The sequence below is a fragment of the Elaeis guineensis genome, chromosome 8, assembly GCF_000442705.2.
Source record: "Elaeis guineensis isolate ETL-2024a chromosome 8, EG11, whole genome shotgun sequence".
In the NCBI taxonomy this organism is placed as follows: domain Eukaryota; kingdom Viridiplantae; phylum Streptophyta; class Magnoliopsida; order Arecales; family Arecaceae; genus Elaeis; species Elaeis guineensis.
Window position 1 is genome coordinate 62,965 of NC_026000.2, and position 20,563 is coordinate 83,527.

The 20,563-nt window shown below is 48.2% G+C and overlaps 1 protein-coding gene across 10 annotated transcripts in view; it reads left to right on the forward strand.

Annotated features, from left to right (window-relative positions):
* Positions 1–700: 700 nt before the first annotated feature.
* LOC105050912 (probable histone acetyltransferase HAC-like 1) overlaps positions 701–20,563 on the forward strand; it is a 32,897-nt gene continuing 13,034 nt past the window's right edge. Inside the window, exons 1-9 of one of the 10 annotated variants that reach the window (XM_010931142.4) lie at positions 701–1,630; positions 1,724–1,776; positions 1,900–2,236; positions 4,603–4,714; positions 4,904–5,219; positions 5,309–5,806; positions 6,061–7,898; positions 8,222–8,518; positions 8,685–8,963. In XM_010931142.4, coding sequence (XP_010929444.1) covers positions 2,043–2,236; positions 4,603–4,714; positions 4,904–5,219; positions 5,309–5,806; positions 6,061–7,898; positions 8,222–8,518; positions 8,685–8,963 — 3,534 coding nt within the window. In that variant the 5' untranslated portion in view covers positions 701–1,630; positions 1,724–1,776; positions 1,900–2,042. Of the gene's footprint in view, positions 1,777–1,899; positions 2,237–4,602; positions 4,715–4,903; positions 5,220–5,308; positions 5,807–6,060; positions 7,899–8,221; positions 8,519–8,684; positions 8,964–20,563 lie in introns of all 10 variants that reach the window. The other 9 variants (XM_019852246.3, XM_019852242.3, XM_019852244.3 and 6 more) reach the window with 9 other exon arrangements.

The following is a 20,563-nucleotide window of genomic DNA, read 5'->3' on the forward strand; positions in this document are numbered from 1 at the left end:
AACTAATTTGAATCAATTTCTTAAAATTGAAATGCGACTATATGAAAAATCAATTCAAACCAATCCAAGATAACCGGTTCGGTTTGGTTTGATTTATCAAATTATGGACCATTGGACTTCCGTGAAATGGGCAGCTTATAGAATTGGTTCAATTGCTACTATCTATTTTAAGTTCTATCATATTAAATAGGCAACTTATGGGATGGACTAAATAGATAGATTATGGATGGGCTAAATGGAATAGAACTATAATCTCTTTTGAGAAATAGGATAACTTATGGTTTATCATATATATATATATATAGACATAATTTGATTTTAATTAGATTTTTCAAAATTAAAATTGAATCTAAAATAGATTTTTAAAATTTTTAACTAAAATCAAATTAAATCTGAAAAAAATTCTATCTAAATCAAATTAGAATTAGTAGTTCAGACTGTGTTTGCGGTTGGATCAGTTTGGTCGAACACTAGAGGCAATAGATAATAGGAACGTAGAGCGTTGATTTTGATAGTAAAAATATTTATTTTTTTGAAAATTATTCATACTTTCAGTATTTTGCTGAAAATAATAAAATAATATTTTAAAATAAAAATAAAAATTTTAATAGAAATTTTGTCTTGCATTATATATATTTTTAAAAATAAAAAAAAGTGATAAAATGATGCAAAACAGTGAAAATTACCAAGCGCACCCTTCCCATTCCATTCGCGCGTCACATAATAATCCCAATTCCGAATCCCGCTCGTGCGCTTCCGATGCTTGCCTTGATTGTGTCAGGATTTGAAACGGCGGTGGGCTGGATTAGGGAAATCAATCAAGAAATCTGTCCGTCCGTCCGACGGGAAATCATTCATATCGGAGCGGCCCGCCGCCGTGCCGCCGCCGCGGCCTGGAGTGGGAAGAAGAAAGGAAGGAAGACCTCCTTCACATCATAATCTCTTCGTCCGTGTCGGAGAGAGAAGGAAGGACCAAGCGGCTTTTATTTCTCTTTTCTTTTGGGGGGATTCCCCTCGTGTCGTCTATCCGTCCGTCGTGGGCGCGGGATCCGTGATTGGTCGGGGTTGGCGAACCTGCGGCGGTTTCTCTCTCTTCTTGGTCTCTGCCCAATCGCCACAAGGCGGTCACCATCCCGGCCCGTCGGCCGGCAGGCCGTGGCTGCTGCTGCTCCTTCGGTTGTGAGGGAGCGAGGAGCAAGGATCGGTCGGTCGTCTTGTCTGTTCCCATCATCGTCGTCGTCGGCGGCGTTGCTGCCCTCTCCTCCTCTGCAGCGGCACTCTTCCCCAGGTGGGTCTGCTTTCCTCGCACCTCTTCCTGGGCTTCGGTTTCGCTTCTCGATTGGGAACAGCCAGAACCTGGTTTATCGCTAGCTAGGGTTTGGGCCCTTCCACAATATTTAATTTTGATCTCCCTCCTATTGTCCCGCACTTGCTGTCCCTCAAATACAATCGCTGTGACATCCAACTCTACGACATCCGGGGCCTTGCTGTATGGGTGACCATCACTTTCAAGCCCTTATCCTCGAGCCTTAATTCCGTCCCGTTTCGGTCTTGACTGCTGTTTCTTAACTTCCTGCTACTACTGTTTTTGCTATCGCATTGTTTCCTTCACTGACATTGACAAATGATGGTAAGAGCCATTCTACAGTCCGTTGAATTGAAGGTTTTTGATCATTGTAATCGCCCTGAAAACAGCATCTGATTGATCAATTGCCATTGGCAGAAGTGAACTCGAAATACTTGGAATAGTAGGAGGAGGACAAGAAGAAAGAAAAGGTGTGGGTGTCTTCTTCCTCATTTTTTCCCTTTTGTTAGATTGTTACTTGTTTTACCCATTCTGTCTTTCATCTACTAGTCTGGACATTGATCAGATCATATGTCCTTGTCCCAATGAGCTAGATGACATCGATACGATTAGCCTTTGGTGATTGGGATGATGGGGCTGATCCTCTCAAGCTTGCTACCATGTATTATCCTAAGATTGGCACTGGATTCTTGAAATTTGGACTCTCAGGTCAGAAATCTTGACACATGTCCTCTGTATGTACGTGCCACTGGGGAAGACGATGAATGCACATGCGCATATTTCGGGACAGATGACAAATCAAGCAAGCCCACAATTGTCTGGTCTGTCCCAGCGTGACGGAAACCCTTTACATTCCCAGATGCAGAATCTAGGACCTCTCAACATGGATCCCGAACTTTTGGCAGGACGCAAAGCTATGCATGAGAAGATGTAAGCTGGTCATTAGGCTGCTTCTTTAAGTTTGTTTTATTTTAATTATTCTCTGAATAGCAAGAGCATGCATTTAATATTGCTTCTGAATAAGCTGCATATATATGTATACATGTATATTTTTTTATGTATATATGTATACATGGATATGTGGATACAAGTATATGTATATGTGTGTGTGTGTGTATACAGGTGTGTATATATATGGGCCCAAAATAATGGTAGTTCAACCTGGACCTCTATTTGATTTGGTTAGGTTTCCACTAATATAGTACTAGATCCCAACACATGATCTTGCTTGACTCAAGATTTCAGTACTTGTTGGATCCAAATACACAGACATTATTAGCCATCATGACATCTGATCTACGGAACGACAAAATAGTGTTAGATTTTCTTGTGATGGTCATAATCTATAAATGTACCTTTTCCTTGTCTGAATCTTCTGCCCTCTATATTGACCTAGCCACCATAATGTCACAATAGCTCATGCTGGAAATCTTGGATGAGCCCCATCACCATTCAGCTGAATATGGCAGCTTAGTCAGGCCTTCAACCATTCTGCAATACCATGTACTCTGTTGCAGATAGGATTTCCATCACTCTAAGACCTTGTTTGGTATGATCCTGCAGGATTCGGAAGGTTGGGCCTGCACCCTAGCAGGTGAGGGAGAGAGTGGGAGGTCATCCTTTCTGCAGCTCCCTACTCTCTCTCATTCCCTCACCTATTCCTTCCATTTATCACCCCCTTCCTCTCTTTCTGGTCCATCTCTCTGGATCCCATGGGATATTCCTAAATAGGGCCTAAGCAAAATTCTTTGTGCACCGCGGGTGGTGTAGAAAATTCGACGTGAAGTGCATCACCTCATCCGATTGGTCTACGTAGTTACCACTTTTTAACGCGCATTTAATGTCTGCAGGTCGATTTTTTTATTTAAAAATTTTGTATAATGAAAATGCTCCTGTCCTTTAGAAAAATTATGATATTGTATGTCCATATTATGACATACTGTGTCCATAATATGCATAGGATGTCATAATTTTTTTCTAAAGAACAAGGGCATTTTCGTCATTCAAAATTTTCAAACGAAAAAGCTGACCTGCAGGCATTAAATGCACGTTGGAAAGTGATTGGACAAAAATGCCCCTCTCATATTATGACATCCGAGGCCCTATTATGACATCTTGGGCTATATTACATCACAGGATATTATAATTTTTTTCAAAAAGCAGGGGTATTTTTGTTATACAAAATTTTTAAACAAAAAAATCGACTTATAGGCATTAAATGCGCGTTGGAAAATAGTGACTACGTGGACCAATCGGACGAGGCGGTGCACTCCACGTCGGATTTTCTACACCGCCCGCGGTGCACAAAGAATTTCTCTAGGGCCTAAAAATATGTCTGTTCTCTAAACATGATGACAAAGCACAGCTTTGGAGGCATTATTGCATCATATTTATTAACATATTACTTTCCTATATAATTGCTCATGAGTGAGATTTTATTAAAAATTCTTGGTAATATGAATATTGCATCATAGTCCATATTACCTATTATTGTGAGAGAAGTAATCAGTTTTGCAACTGTCCCCTTGTCTTGTTTCTTTAATTATTGCCATGGCTGAGTTTGCTAAGTTGCTATGTTGTTCGAAATGACAACTTGCAATCACAAATGACTTTATGTGAGACTGAAACTGCATGCATATAAACATATCATATCTATCTTTGTTTGTATCATGATTATTTCTGCGAGATACATGCTCTATTATTTCCAATGATGAAACTATAAGCTACCGCATGCATCTACTTGTGTATTTTGCTTCTTCTATTATAACTTTCCTTTTAAATTCTTGCCTTTTACACTATAATATTCTGCCTTAGTCTTTGGGATAAACAGAAAATAGTAATATATTAATTGATAAGATAAACACACTCACCTCAATCTGCAAAGCATTGCCATATATATAAAAAGCTGACATAAACAACCTAGTTGTACCAAAAAAAATGCTGACATAAACTACCTAGACTACATACTACTGGCCTTGAGTCAATTCTCAGTATTGTGGTGCAAAATCCTTCCTAACCCAACTTTGGGCAGGAGAATGTATTATCATGAAACTTAGAAGATGAGTTAAGAGGGCAAAATAATCTTATTGTTCACTAGATTAAGCTCATACATTTTCTAGAATGTCCCTCCAAATTTCTCCTAGAGTCGGTAACGCTCCACACAAATAACAAAGAGGTCAAGGTTCAACATTATGAGCCATTTATCTTTAGGCACATGATATACATCCAGAGCCTTTACTGTTAATACTCTAAATATCTAGAGCTATAGACAATCCTAAATGATCGAGTGCGTGCAGCTACAACTACCTCAAAAGAAGAAATCATCCCTCTTATGATGATTGGCTGCGTAGATTACCAGAACTTGCAAGGCGGTTGGAGGAGCGCATATTCAAGGATGCTGCGAGAAAGGTATTTTTGTTCTTGTATCAATAATTCTTTTCTTTGGAGCAACAATTTGTTCATGAATTTAAGTGTTTTAATTGATGTCCTTGTGTTTTATGACCTAAATATTCTCAATCTATTTGCAGTATTCTTGCTGTATGCCTGTATTATCAACTTTTGTATGCAGTCTCTAAACATGCATGTCCATGTCATCAGGAAGATTATATGAGTGTGGTGATGGAGCCGGTTGAGCACCGTTTGCAATTGATAATGAAGAGTTTACCAAACCACAGCCAATCGTTGTCTCATAATATTACATATTCCTCCTCTCTCAGTACAATGATTCCAACACCTGGTATATCCCATAATGGCAGCACAAGTTCCGTAGCTTCTTGTTCAACAGAAAACTCTGCTACTGCAGCCAGTGGTGCTGGTATGGGGATTCAAACCACGGCCAACATGGGTAACTTATTACCAACTGGAAACAACTTAACTGATGTTGGACATAGTGTCTCCTTCAATGCATCCAATGGTAATTCTAGTTGCTTTTTTCTTTGTTCTTACTCTTATTCATTTGTTTGCCCGGGTTGCAGCAACAACAACTGTGTCTTTTTTGTTTAGGACCAATATCTAATGGGTACCAGCACCAACCTGCCAATGGTGCTCCTGGTTCTGGTGGGAGTAACATATCAATAGCTTCCATGGGTACCCCACAACAACTGAGTCAAATGATTCCAACTCCTGGGTTTAATAGTTCACAGGCAGTGCCGATGAACTCTGGATGCTCCAGTGGAGTTGGGTTTTCCAGTATGGGGTCCACTGTGGCTTCACAGTCACAGCAACCAAGTCAACATGTTGGAAGTCAAAACAGCCATATATTGCATACTCTTGGAGGCCAAATTGGTGCTGGAATGAGGTCTGATCTGCAGCAGAAGCCTTCAGCATATGGGTTTACAAATGGACTTATAAGCAGTGGTCTTGGGTTAATTGGGAGTAACATGCAGCTGGTGAATGGGCCTGCAGAATCAGAGGGGTTCCTTAGTACGGCTTATTGTGGTAGCTCTCTAAAACCTGTATCACAGCACTTTGATCAGCAAGATCTCCAACAAAGGATCCCAAGTAATTTTATCTACCTTAAAAGACGAAGAAACTACAGTATCATGCCCCCTCCCTCTCCGTTTGTGGTGCATTTCATGCGCATGCATGCTTGTTTATGTGCAATTTAAGTTGTCTGCCTTTTTTGAGTTTCATGCTGATTTGTGGCGTTTGTAGTCTGCATGTGTATCTGCCTTTTATGCACACGTTCATCATTTGTTGCCTGTTAGCTAATTAATTGTCACAAATTGTGATGATATTTCTGTCTTTGGGTATAGCATCATTGTCCCAGCAAATATTACCTATGGTAGGGGATGGTTATTCAATGAAGGGAACTGGTGTAGCTGGGAGCATTCATGGAGCTGGTTCATCTGCTTTATCTGCCAAAAATAACCTGAATATGAATACTGCAGGCTTGAACTCGAAGTCAAGAGTAAACTCGGCCTTGCTAAGCCATTGGGCAAGTCTGCAGTCAATGCAACCACCTCCACATATAAGAACTCATATATTTGATCATTCACAAAAGGGGAACTTCCAGTCAAACCAGTCCACACATGAAAATTTACTGCAATCACAACAACAGATGGAGCTATCTCAGCAACAACCTAATCAGGCCTGTGTACAGTTTGCTCAAAATCAGCATCAAGAAAGCCAGCGGGACCAACAGCTTATGCTCAAGAATGACACCTTGAGGCAGTCTTCAATGACTCCCAATCTAAGTCAACAGCTAATGGCCAATACAGTTGTATCTCATAATGAGTCAGTACTTCCACAAGGAATTGAATGGGTTCACCTTCCAGAAATACAGGGTCAAAACCTGCAAAGTACTTCTGCTGATCATCATGCCAAAAGTGCTCAACTGCTTGGTCATTTATCTGGCTCTCAGGGTCTTCATGCTTCATTTTCACAAGGTTCACTGCAGTTGTTGCATCCACATGAGCAGGATGATGAGTTTCAAAAGGAGATTAGTTGTCTCTCCAGTGGATCACAACCAGTGCCACTCCTACAAGTTCATCGTCAAAGCCACATGCCAAATAAGTCTTCACTTGAAAAGCACATCCAGGAGGAACTTCATCAGAGATCAGTGGGACAAGATGAAGCTCAACAACCTCATACATCATTAGAAGGGTATATCACCAGTTCTGCTGCTACAACAGTAAGTGCTGCAGTGCCTCAATTTCCAAGGGGAGTCACCTGTGGACCTGAAAACTCTACACAAAAACGAAATTATCTCAACCAGCGGAGGTGGCTGTTGTTTTTGTACCATGCTCGTTGGTGTTCTGCTCCGCAGGGAAAATGTCGAGAACCTAACTGCATAAAAGCTCAAGATTTAGTGAGGCATATGGATAAGTGTGATAGAAAAGAATGTCCATATCCTCGTTGCTCAGCTTCTAAGAGACTTGCTAATCATTTTCGTACTTGTGGAGCGACAGATTGTCCTGTCTGCATTCCTGTACGTGAATATATAGCATCAAATCGAAAGGCACATGCTTATTCTGTATCTGATCCTGGTTTGTTGAGTCGGGCTAACGGCTCATCTGTAAGTATCAATATAGCTGATTCTAATAGAATGAAGAGAGACACGATAGCTGTTGAAACTTTTGACGATCTGCAGTCTTTGCCAAAACGCATGAGAGTGCAACATATATTGCCATCTGTCATGCCTAAGAGCGAACACTCTCCAGTTGTTGTTCCTCCAAACCAACCCCATGCCTTGCAAGAGGAACTGTCACGAGGGTGCGAAGAGATTGAGATAACCATGTCTGCTAAGTCTGAGGTCATTGAAGTGAAAATTGATACGTTCATGCCCTCTGGACATGAAGATTCATCTGTCTTTGGCGACGGTATTGATGGGAATTTGTGTATTACGGGACCTGATACAGATCATGGTGTTTCAAATGATGTTGATGGTCATGTCAAGCAAGAAACTTTGGTGTTTGAAAAAGGGGTTGACCAGGATAAGACTGTTAAGCAGGAAACAAATGATCCACAAACAGATCCAATGGTTGGAAGTAAATCAGGGAAGCCGAAGATAAAAGGTGTTTCATTAACTGAACTGTTCACTCCAGAACAAATTAGGGAGCATATTGTTGGTCTGAGGCAATGGGTTGGTCAGGTTAGCTTTTGCACTTTCAAGTATTTCTAGCTTTTTGGAAAAAAATATTGGTTCAGAATGTGTTCTAACTTGTATAAGCAAGTCACTCTGTTCTTATACTCTAGATGTATGCTGCACTTCTTCAAGTTGGTTTTTATGCTTATTTTGTTGGAATTGAAAAACTAGTTGACATATAAACATTCAGCTATTGTTTCTGATATTGTTGATTGTATCATCACTAATCCTGTCTACATTATCCAGGCAGCAGTTAGAATGATGATTGACTTTTTTTCCCCACTTATGTGATGTTCTGTCTTTCATACTGCACATTGCCTTACTTGCAGAGTAAGGCCAAGGCTGAAAAGAATCAAGCAATGGAACATTCAATGAGTGAGAACTCATGCCAGCTGTGTGCAGTGGAAAAGCTTACCTTTGACCCCCCTCCAATATATTGTACACCGTGTGGTGCTCGCATAAAGCGGAATGCAATGTATTATACCATTGGAAGTGGTGAAACCCGACATTGCTTCTGTATACCATGCTATAATGAGGCTCGTGGTGAGACTATTGAAGTGGATGGTTCACAATTCCAGAAGGCAAAGCTTGAGAAGAAGAGAAATGATGAGGAAACTGAAGAATGGGTAAAGTTTTTTCTGATTTGTCTTCACCCCCACCCTCCTCCCCCCCACTCCCACGTGTACACACACAAAAAAAAAACCAAAAAAACAATAAATTGGTAGTGTGAGATGGTTTTTGAGAAACTGTAGTTAAAAGCTCAAGTTATTATTGTTTTATGATGTGCTGCAGTGGGTTCAGTGTGATAAATGTGAAGCTTGGCAACATCAGATATGTGCTCTCTTTAATGGCCGAAGAAATGATGGAGGACAGGCGGAATACACTTGTCCTAATTGCTACATAGAGGAGATTGAAAGAGGTGAGCGCAAGCCCCTACCCCAGAGTGCTGTTCTTGGTGCCAACGATCTGCCAAGAACTATACTCAGTGATCACATAGAACAAAGGCTTTTTAGCTGCCTGAAACAAGAGAGGCAAGAGAGAGCACGACATCTTGGAAAAAATGTTGATGAGGTTAGTATGATAGAAGGGGCCATATAAGTTCCTGATTTTTGTTTTTGAAAACTATAATCCGATTTGAAAGGTGCCAAATTTGTAGGAACAGTAATTGTAATTTGGGTTGAATTTTAGATGGTGGAGGGTGCAATTGAATTTGATATGATCTCGTATTTAAAAAGCACTATTTTCGCATGTTTTCATTTTATTTTACTAAAATATTTTTTCTTCCCTTGTTTTATTGATAGCCTTTTGAAATGACACATAAATTTCTTTGAGTTATAGAAGTCTGCAGCGTTCTTTCTGGATCTGAAATGTAAGGATTATATGCTTCTCATAACTCTTTTTGAACCCTGTACTTTGTGCACTGTAATACCACCTTTTTTTTTTTTTGAACAAAGTGTTAGTGTGGAACCACATATTTTGTTTCTGGAAAACATCAATAGTCGTTGTTATGCTTGTTTTGTCCTTGTTTAAGGGCTTACTTCATGTCAGGATCCAAAAATTTTGACTTGGTCTTTCTCCACAGTGCTGGCCATTTTACTTTGCTTTACCTTTTGGTGACATGGTTGAGCAAATTAAATATAAATTTGAACTAATTAGAAAGAAAGATAAAACAGTAAAGTTTTTTCTATGATCATTGATGCTGGTTCAGTGATTTAGATGGTTAGAGCATTTGGTTTTTGATGAATAATTACAAGGTTGAAGGATTATCTTTCCTCTCCTTACGAGTTGAAGAAAGCATTTAACTTCGTTAGAACTAAATAATTTGATCCTCTTGTACTTCAATCGTATTGGAACTTAAGAGAAAAAAACAGATGGATGTTTGCTTTTACTTAAATAGTGACAATTACGTGTTTGAATGGAAGATGTACCTCGGTTCGAATTTTGTGAATGGAATGGTTCTCTTTTTTTGTAAAGTGTCTGCAATTTCCAATAGTAAAGCTACATAAAATGCAATTAATTCGTAAAAAGGATATAGATATAAAGATGCAAGCATTTATTTATAGATGCATTACGATGAAGTTACCAAGGATTTGACAAAATGAGCAATTGAAAATTAGAAGAACTTGATTTTAGAACATAAAATGACCTACCTTCGGTTGTGATGTCGTTGTCTATATATTTATTTTGTCACTGAAACTACATCTTTTTTTACCAAAAAAAAAGTTACATCATTTTTTTGAGAGTAAAATGTTGCAGCGCCACCAGGGACTTTAGCATCAAATGTAATACACCTAGGTGGATGGGAATTGACATGATCCATAATTTAGATAGACCATTAGAATACTTTTAGGGCATATTTAAATTGAAGTGTTGCTATATTCTGACATCTTGGAATGTTGAGAAGGGTGCTGATTTTCAGGTATTGTTAGTCAGCTGTCATCATGGAGCCATAGCTCAAGGCGGACACTTGTTAACTTGAGAATATCAGTTCAGAAGCTGACTTTTAGTTCCCCTTCCCCTAAGAAAAATGAATTGCTGACTTTACTCCCCTGACTTTTGCTTTACAATTTCATGCTAATCGTGTTTTTAATGGTCCAGTAACTAGATTAGGCTTGGATTTTGGGTCTTAAGTATAAGAATTGACAAGGAGGCTGGGGTCTAGGGAGGATAGATGTACTTAGCCTTACCTCCAACACCTAGATCACAATGGAGCAGCATTACCATTGCCCCAATGCTCACCCTCTATAATTCATAAATATTGACAATTGATTTAAAAGCTCATATATTCTTTTAGGAGGTATCAAGGTCATTTCTAATAGGAAATTCTTCTTTTGTAAGCTTATTTCTTTCCATCATCTTCATATTTGAATTCCGAAGTAACATAATTGTTTGGTGATCATATACATCATCTTTCATGTCAAGATCCATTTTTGGATGTTGAATGAAGATCATCTCCCATAAATTGGCCAACTCTTCTCTTCCTTCTCAAGGAACTTTTTATCTCCATTGCTTCCTGCGAAACAATTCAGCTATTGAATGAGATGCTTTGAAATAATTAAGATGTTGCAGTGTGACAACTTATTAAATATGCAAATCCCCCTATCAATAAAATCAATAAGGGGGATTGGAAACTAAAAGACCCAAAAGAAAACTAAAAAGGACTCAGATTAGAATCTGATCCTGACCAAGCTCCTGTCACACTGAACATGCTTCTGTTATTGATCTCGAGCGATTGAGGCCGTAAGTTTCTTCTTTTGATGCCTGGTGTATCTGCAACCGTGAATCTATTAGAGCCATTCTCACAAATATGACAATTTCATCACTATCAACACCTTTTTGAACTTTAAGCTTTATTACTGTTGGGGAATACCCACCGACCGACCAATGGTCGGAGGGACCGACCGACCGACGGACGGTCGGAGGGACCGACCGACCGACTGACGGCCGGACCGACCTTCCGACCGACCGACTGACTGACGGCCGGAGGGACCGACCAACCGACTGACGGACGCCATCACCGGCCAATTAGCGGCCCATCACCGACTGGGGATATGTCGGGCGTACCTTTCCCGACCGACTGAACCCGGAGGTCTGATGGCCGACTCACGTAAGACTCACCGACCAACGGAGGGCCCCGACGCCACTCAGCTGGCCACCGACCTAGGGTCGGTCGACTCCTCCGATCGCCGTACAGCCGCCAGGGCTTGTCAGTCCTGACAGCCGCATGCGGCATGGCCATCTAGGGACATTGTCCCGCCGAGGGCATTGTCAACCCTAGCGATTTGACAGCCCCACGGCGACATGACACTTTCACGGCGACTCTGACAGTCTACAGTGAGTTGACAATTCCTCACTTGTCTGCGTCATTAATGACGGCGCCATACTGTGCTCCACTATATAAATCGGGGAAGGCAACAGTGCAAGGGATCCGCTCCCCCCACTTCTCGAATTCAAAGCCACAGGCTTGCTCCTCTCTCTCCCTCTCTCTCGATTGAGCTCTCTGTCTTCATTTCACTGTTGCCCGGTCACCTCTCTGACTTGACCGTCGGAGGGTCCCCGCCGGAGCCGCCTCCGGTCAGCGTGGACTTCTCGTTTTTGCAGGTGCACGTTCCCCGACGATCGGACGACGAGGCGATTGGCCGCAACAGATTGGCGCGCCAGGAAGGGGAGGCGAACGATGACGAAGACAAGAGCCCAACGATCGAGGATCACCGGGTCGGCGAGGCGCTCTTCCCGCCGGGAAGAGGCCTCCCCGCCACCGTCGGCGGCGGAGCCTAGCTCTCCACGCCCTGCAGTGACCACGGAGGCGCAGATCGCGGCCATCGTACGGCAGATGACCGTACTGACGGACGCAGTCAAGAGCCTCCAGCAACAGCCGGCGGCCCGTCCGATGCCTTCCAGGAGCAGCCGCCGACGACCGCGCCGGTCCCCGTCGCCTCCGCGCGAGCGCCAGCAACAGCGATCCCACGGAGAGGAGGAGGGACGGCCATGGCGCGATGACCGACGGTCCCACCAGCCCTCTCCTTCTCTGCTGGAACGGGCAAGGAAGGAGAAGCGGCCGCGAACGTCGTCCGCCTCCCCTTCGGAATCTTCTGGAGACTCCACTCCTGGGGTCTCCCAGCACCGACGGGCGGACGACTACGAGCGCCGATTCGAGGAGATCGACCGCCGGCTCGCGCAGTTGCAGGTGGACGGCCAGAAGTCTTCGAACGACGTCGACTTCCAGACCGCCCAACCTCTCTCCCGACTAGTTCTCGACGAACCGATTTCCAGTCGGTTCAAGATGCCGCACGTGGAGCCATACGACGGCTCCACCGACCCGATCGACCACCTTGAGAGCTACAAAGCTCTCATGACGATCCAAGGGGCAACCGACGCTCTTTTTTGCATCGGCTTCCCCGCCATACTCCGCAAGGCTGCCAGGGCCTGGTACTCCAGTCTCCGATCGGAAAGTATCCACTCCTTCGGACAGCTCGAGCACTCGTTCGTGGCCCACTTCAGCACCAGCCGGAAGCCACCGCGAACGTCGGACAGCCTTTTCTCCCTCAAACAGGAGGAAAATGAGACGCTCCGACACTTCGTGGCGCGATTCAACACGGCCACGCTTGAGGTCCGAGACCTCAACGAAGACATGGCTATCTCCGCCATGAAACGGGGGCTGAGGGCGTCCCGATTCACCTATTCTCTGGACAAGACCCTCCCCCGGACGTACGCCGAGCTACTGGAGCGCGCATACAAGTACATGCGCGCGGACGAAGGGGCTTCCGACCGACGCTTGGCCGAGCCCAGAGGCTCGAAGGAGAAGCGGAGGAAAGGTCGGGAACCCGCCGAACCCAGCAGGCCCCCGACCGATAGTCGGGTCTCGCCACCCCGACGAATCCAAAAGTCACCCCGGCAACAGACTCCGAGGCCGGCCCGCCCAGGTATGACTCCTACACTCCTCTCTCCGCTCCTCGTGCACAGATTCTAATGGAGATCGAGGGGGAAGAATACCTGCGACGGCCTCCGCCTCTGAAGGTAAAAGGCCTCGACCGTCGGAAGTACTGCCGATTTCACCGAGGCCACGGCCACAACACCGAGCAGTGCATCCAGCTGAAGGATGAGATTGAAGCCCTCATTCGTCGGGGGTATCTCGGTAAATTTCGGAAGGGCCCGCCGACTCAACCAGTTGCCGATCGACGACCCAAGCCGACTGAGGAAGCGGCGACTAATCAGCCGACGGCCGGAGTCATCAACATGATCTCCAAGCGGCTGGGCTCGGGGACATCCGCGGGGGGGAGCCGACGAAAAAGCCGCGCCCGGACGACGTAATCACTTTTACGGAGGAAGACGTTCGGGGCATCCAAACTCCCCACGACGATGCTGTTGTTGTGTCGGCAACAATAGCAAATTATGATGTAAAACGAATTTTTGTTGATAATGGAAGTTCGACAAATGTTTTGTTTTACTCGACCTTCTCCCGGATGCAACTGTCCACCGACCGACTTAAGAGGGTCTCCATGCCCTTGATCGGCTTTGCCGGAGACGCCGTCACGACAGAGGGAGAAATTGCCCTGCCCGTGACAGCCGGCACCGAACCACGACAAAGCACGGTCCACTTAACTTTTGCGGTCGTCCAAGTTCCTTCGGCCTACAACGCCATCCTTGGAAGACCCGGACTGAACGCCCTCAAAGCGATCGTCTCGACGTACCATCTTCTCGTTCGGTTCCCGACCAAAAACGGAATCGGAGAGATGCGCGGGGATCAACAGCTCGCCCGACGGTGCTTCCAGATCTCCGCTCAAAGCGACGAGTCGAGGGGCTCCCTGACAATCGACAAGCTGGACCAACGGGAGGAGGAAGAGCGAGGTTCGCCGGCCGAGCAGCTCGTGGCGATCCCGATAGCGGAAAATCCGGATCGGAGAGTTTGGGTCGGGTCTTAACTGTCCGACCCCGAACGACGACGACTGATGGAGCTGCTGAAGGCCAATACCGACATATTTGCTTGGTCGGCAGCAGATATGTCGGGCATCCCCCCAGAAACAATAACCCACCGACTCAACATCGACCCGACAATGAGGCCGGTGAGGCAGAAGAAAAGGTCTTTCGCTCCAGAGAGGCAGAGGGCCATCGACGAAGAAGTGGACAAGCTACTCGAAGCGGGCTTCATCCGAGAATCCACGTATCCCGATTGGCTCGCCAATGTTGTCATGGTCAAAAAAGCCAACGGGAAGTGGAGGATTTGCATCGACTATACCAACCTCAACCGAGCCTGCCCAAAAGATAGCTTCCCACTTCCCAAGATCGACCAGCTGGTGGATGCGACGTCCGGATTCCGACTGCTCAGCTTCATGGACGCCTTCGCCGGATACAACCAGATCCGGATGGCGCCTGAAGACGAGGAGCATACCGCGTTCGTGACTCCCAAGGGCCTCTACTGTTATCGGGTGATGCCCTTCGGACTGAAGAACGCCGGCGCCACTTACCAGCGACTTGTCAATAAGGTCTTCAAAGACCAGATCGGGCGTAACATGGAAGTGTACGTGGACGACATGCTGGTGAAGAGCGCGCAGATCCCGGATCATGTTCAGGATCTCGAGGAGACCTTCCGCACTCTACGATGACACCGAATGAAGCTCAACCCGACCAAATGCGCTTTCGGGGTGACCTCAGGGAAGTTCCTCGGATTCTTCGTTTCTCAGAGAGGGATTGAGGCCAACCCTGAGAAAATAAAGGCAATCCTCGACATGCGTCATCCGAACACCAAGAAGGAGGTCCAACAGCTGAACGAAAAAATCGTCGCTCTCAGCCGATTCATTTCCCGATCAGTTGAAAGGTGCCTCCCGTTTTTCAAAACTTTGCGCCACGCAAATGGTTTTTCTTGGTCGGATGAATGCCAACGGGCCTTCGAAGACCTGAAGAAGTACTTGACTTTCCCACCGCTGCTCGTAAAGCCGCAGGTCGGGGAAACCTTGTATCTCTATTTGGCCACATCTTTCGAGGCGATCAGTTCGGTCCTTGTCCGAGAAAACGAGAACCGAACCCATCAGCCTATCTACTACATCAGCAAGGTGCTTCACGGCGTCGAAGTCAGGTATTCGGAGACGGAAAAGATGATCTTCACCTTGACCGTCTCCGCACAACGACTTCGTCCATACTTCCAGGCTCATGCCATAGTGGTGCTCACCGACCAGCCCCTGAGGGCGATATTGCGCCGACCGGACACATCTGGACGACTGGCAAAGTGGGCGATGAAGCTCAGCGAGTTCGACATTCAGTACCGACCGCGGCCTGCCTTGAAGGCTCAGGTCTTGGCCGACTTCATCGCCGAGTGCCCGACAACCGACCAAGGGTCGGGAGCTGAAGACCCGGGACGAGACGCGGTCTCCGAGCCAGACCCGGTCTCCACCTGGGTACTGCACATCGACGGAGCTTCAAACGCTCAGGGGAGCGGGGCTGGGCTCCTGCTCACGAATTCGGATGGGGTGGTCACCGAGTACGCCCTCCGATTCGACTTCAAGGCCTCCAACAACCAAGCCGAGTACGAGGCACTCCTCGCTGGCTTGAGGATGGCGAGGGAACTGGGCGTCGACAGCCTCCGGGCATTCTCCGACTCTCAGCTGATCGTGGGGTAGGTCAAGGGCGAATTCGAGGCACGAGATCCGACCATGATCAAATACCTTCAGAAAGTAAAGGTCCTCGTGGCACGTCTCAGGTATTTTGAAATTTTCCACATCCCTAGATCGGAGAACGCCCGTGCCGACGCACTCTCCAGACTGGCGACTTCGGCCTCCGATTCTTTGGGTCGGACGTTCGTGGAGACCCTCGAGCAGCCGAGCGTCAATCGGGTCGAAGAAGTACAGCAGCTGACGGCCGAACCAAGTTGGATGGATCCGATCGTTCGGTATCTGACCGACGGGATCGGCCCCGAAGATCCGGCGGAGGCCAAGCGACTCCAATGGTCAGCCTCCCAATACGTAATCATAGACGGCCGACTCTACAAGAGGTCGTTCTCGCTCCCCTTGCTTAGGTGCTTGGGACCGACCGACGCCGACTATGCTCTCCGAGAGGTGCACGAAGGAATTTGCGGGAATCACTTGGGGGGCAAGTCCCTGGCCTACAAAGTCCTGCGACAGGGCTTCTACTGGCCTACCATGAGGAAGGACGCGACCGAGTTGGTCCGGAGGTGCGAACCTTGTCAAAAGTACGCCAACATTCAGCACCAACCGGCCAGCCAAATTGCTCCTATTGCCGCCCCATGGCCCTTCGCCCAGTGGGGGGTCGATATTCTCGGTCCTTTTCCACCAGCGTCGGGTCAGAGGAAGTTCATAGTCGTCGCCATCGACTACTTCACCAAATGGGTGGAGGCTGAGCCCCTGGCGCAGATTATCGAGCGGAAGATGGAGGACTTTATCTAGAAGTCCATCATCTTCAGGTTCGGGTTGCCGCATACGATCATCACCGACAATGGACGGCAATTCGACAACCAGGACTTCAGAGACTTCTGCGCCAGGTTCCACATCAAGCATCGACTGACTTCAGTCGGGCACCCACAGTCCAACGGCGAGGTCGAGGTGACCAACCGGACCTTGCTCCACGGACTCAAGACCTGACTAAACGAAGCCAAAGGCCTCTGGGTCGACGAGCTAGGCTCCGTTCTGTGGGCTTATCGAACGACCCCCCGCGTTCCGACCGGGGAGTCGCCTTTCAGCTTGGCCTACGGGACGGAGGCAATGATCCCGCTCGAGATAGGATTGCCATCTTCAAGAGTCGAGCGGTATCAAGAGCCGGACAACTCCGAGTGTCGGAGGGCCGACCTAGACCTCCCCGAGCTACGAGACGAGGCTCAAATTCGCATGGCTTCGTACCGACAGAAGGTCGCTCGGTATTACAACGCCAAGGTCAGACTAAAGCTTTTCAGGCCTGGTGACTTAGTCCTGAGGAAGGCTGAGGTCTCGAAGCCCCTGGATCAAGGGAAGTTGGCTCCAAATTGGGAAGGGCCCTACAAGGTAGCAGACACTTATGGTCCGAGAGCCTACCGACTGGAGACCCTTGAGGGAAAACCCATTCTCCGAACTTGGAACGCCGACAACTTGAAGTTGTATTACCCCTGAACTTTGTAATTGTCCAGTCGGAATACAAATTCGGTTTGAAATCTCGGAGTTTTAACTCTTCGACTAATGATCGGCGCTCACCAAGGTCAAGCCCCGACATACCAACATGGACTTAGTGTCCACCCGGAACCGACGACCTTATCGACGGTAACGCGTCGGACCCTTACAAGGACTGATGCATCCAGATGGACGGGAGTTGACACTCCTTCGACGGTCGACGATACATCGGACCCTTGCGAGGACTGATGCATCTACATTGACGGGAGTTGACACTCCTTCTACGGTCGAACTTTCGGGCCAAACCATCGGCTAACAAGCCGATCGGGCCCCGACCAAAGAGAGGCGAAATGCCTACGCGACCGACGTCGCGACTCCCGACCAGGCTACGACCGGTCGAAGGATATTCGGCTTACCACCGTCTATCGCACAACGCGACCTTAGTCGCATCCACGACTTACCGACCGAGCTACGGCCGGCCGGACGATATTCGGCTTACCACCGTATATCAAAAGGCGCATCATGAATACCCGACGCAAGGGTATCGGGATCCGACTTGTCGTCGTTTCCCCGACTAATTGCGCCGGACGACATTCGACTGAACGGTCAGTGGAGACCCGACTACCGAACCTTTGCCACCATTCGGTTGGCTCCCGACTCAACAGACGCGCCCGACTGACGACCTTGACTATCAAAGGCCGATCCAAAGTCGGGACCTACTCTACCTTCGTGGCGGCACGAGTTGCCGAACGTCCTAACCGACCTATATGGGTTAGAGACTTGCATAAGTTAGCGACTCACGAAGACATTCAGCAATATACGTGAAAGAAAGAGACGAAAGAAAAAGTGAAAGAAGTTTTCATTCAAAGTTAAAGGTAAGATTTACAAAGTCGGGTCGAAGCTCGATTATAAGTGTTCCAAAAACAGAAAAGACAAGAAAGTCGGCAAGGCCCGATCATCCTTCTGAGTCGATCTCCTCGACCGACGGAAGATCGGGGATGACCGGTGTGTCGGCCACGATCGGCGCTGGGTCGACGGCTGAAGCTGGACCTTCGGTCGGCTGGGGACTGGCAGTCGGCGCCACCTGCTCCGGGACGGCTTCCTCCGCCACGACGACGCCTCCCGATGGCTGGTCGATCATTTCCTCGGTGGCTTCCTCCTCGGCCCCCGGTGGGACGATGCTGCTGAGGTCCAGCTCCGGGTACAAGGCCCGGACCGCATCCCGACCGTCCTCGTATCCCACCCGGTACGAGGCGAAGCCCGACTCGAGCATCTCCTCCCGATACTGGTCGGAGGCCCGGAAGTCCTCCACCGCCCGACTGGCCGACTCCTTCGCCGACCTTGCTTCCTCCTCCGCCCGGCCGAGCGCGTCCTTCGCCGACTCTGCCTCCGCCATCGCTATGTCGGCGTCGGCCTGGGCAACCGACAAGTCCTCCTCAGCTTTGGCAAGCTTCTCCAAGCTGACTCGAAGCTGCTCGCGCTCGCCTTGGAGTTCGGCGGCAATGCCATCCCGCTCGTGCCGCAGACGACGTACGGCCCGGCCCTTATGTCTGGCCTCCTTCTTGGCCGACCTTAGCTCGGACCTGAGCTGGGAGACTTCGTCTACCAACTTAGCCTCCCGGTCGGCCGACTGCTTTAAGTGGTCGACCAGCATTGCCTTCTCGGCTTCGGCCGCCGCCGACCTCTCCTTCCAAGCCGCCCGGACGTTCCCGAACCTCCGGTATCCGGCTTCGAGCTCCGACATCATGTAGATCAGCTGCCGATGCAAGCGCTTCGTCAGGAACACATGGTGAGAAAAATTCTAAGGAGAAAGAAGGCGAAACAAAGCTTACCTCGACCATGGTCGGGTAGAACTTGGACAGCATCTCGGTCACTTGCCAAGACCTCAACGACTCCACGTCGGCCGGGAGGAGGATCCCCTGGCACAACCTCCTCGCCAGGTTGTGGTCGGCCAATGCCGACGCTCCTTCGGGGAACTGTGCGCTGGGCGGCACAGAGCGGCTCCCCGACCTTGTTTCGTCCGTGGGGTCCATCGGGGCTTTCCCTCGATCGGCCGCCCCGACCGACGGAACCGGTAGCGAGGGGATGCTCGAAGTAGAACCAGCACCCCCCGTTGCGGCCACAGACGCCGCCGGATGATGTTCGGTTTCCCGAACGTCATCCGGCTCCACCGCTGCCGGCGAGGCCGCCGACGTTCCTTCGGCCGCTTCTTCCACCGGCCTCTCCTCCGCACGCGCTGCCGGAGCCGCGAGCCCTAAGACGGGCTCCGATTGGTCGGTCACCGACGCTTCGACGATCGGCGCCGCTGGAGCAGGCCTCTTCGGAGGGCGCGAAGGTCCGGCCCCCGATGCTGGCCTCTTCCTTGTCGCGAATTGCCGAATCTCGGCGTCTGTCGGCCGCATTCTCGGAGGTGTCCCTGCGATACCGACAAAGGTGTTAATCAGAGAACCGGACCAAGGGCCGAATGAAAAAGAGGACCGGGGGATCGGGCGATACTTAGTCGGGGGACCAAGCTCAAGCCGGTGTCATAGAGAGCTTGTTCGGTAATAAGCTCCCTCTGCTTCGGGACCGACATATCTTTTAGTCGGTGGAAGTCCTCCCGGTCGTCCGCCTCCACCCGGCTGTTGTCATTGGCTTCAGTTCGGGGCACGCCCCAGTGGGAAGGAAAGCCCCAAGAAGATGGAGAAGAAACAAAGAAAAACTGGTTCTTCCACCCATGGATAGACGATGGAAGACCAGTGATGAAGGAAAGGCCCTTCCGGGGGTTGAAGAGCCACCACCCTCGGGCTTTAGGGTGGGGTCGGAGCACAAAGAAGGCCCGGAAGAGCGAAATATGAGGGTTGGTCGGCAAGAGCTGACACAACAGCGCAAAGCTAATTATGAGACGGACGGAGTTCGGCGCTAGTTGCGCCGGACAGAGTCCGTAATAGTTCAATAAATTCCGGACGAACTCCGGAATCGGGAGCCGAAGACCCGCGCGAAGGTCTTCGACATACAACGCCAGATGGCCGGGCGGAGGGCTGTTAACCCGACCGCCGGCCCCTGGGGCGGAGAGTTGAAACTGCTCCGGGATGCAATACT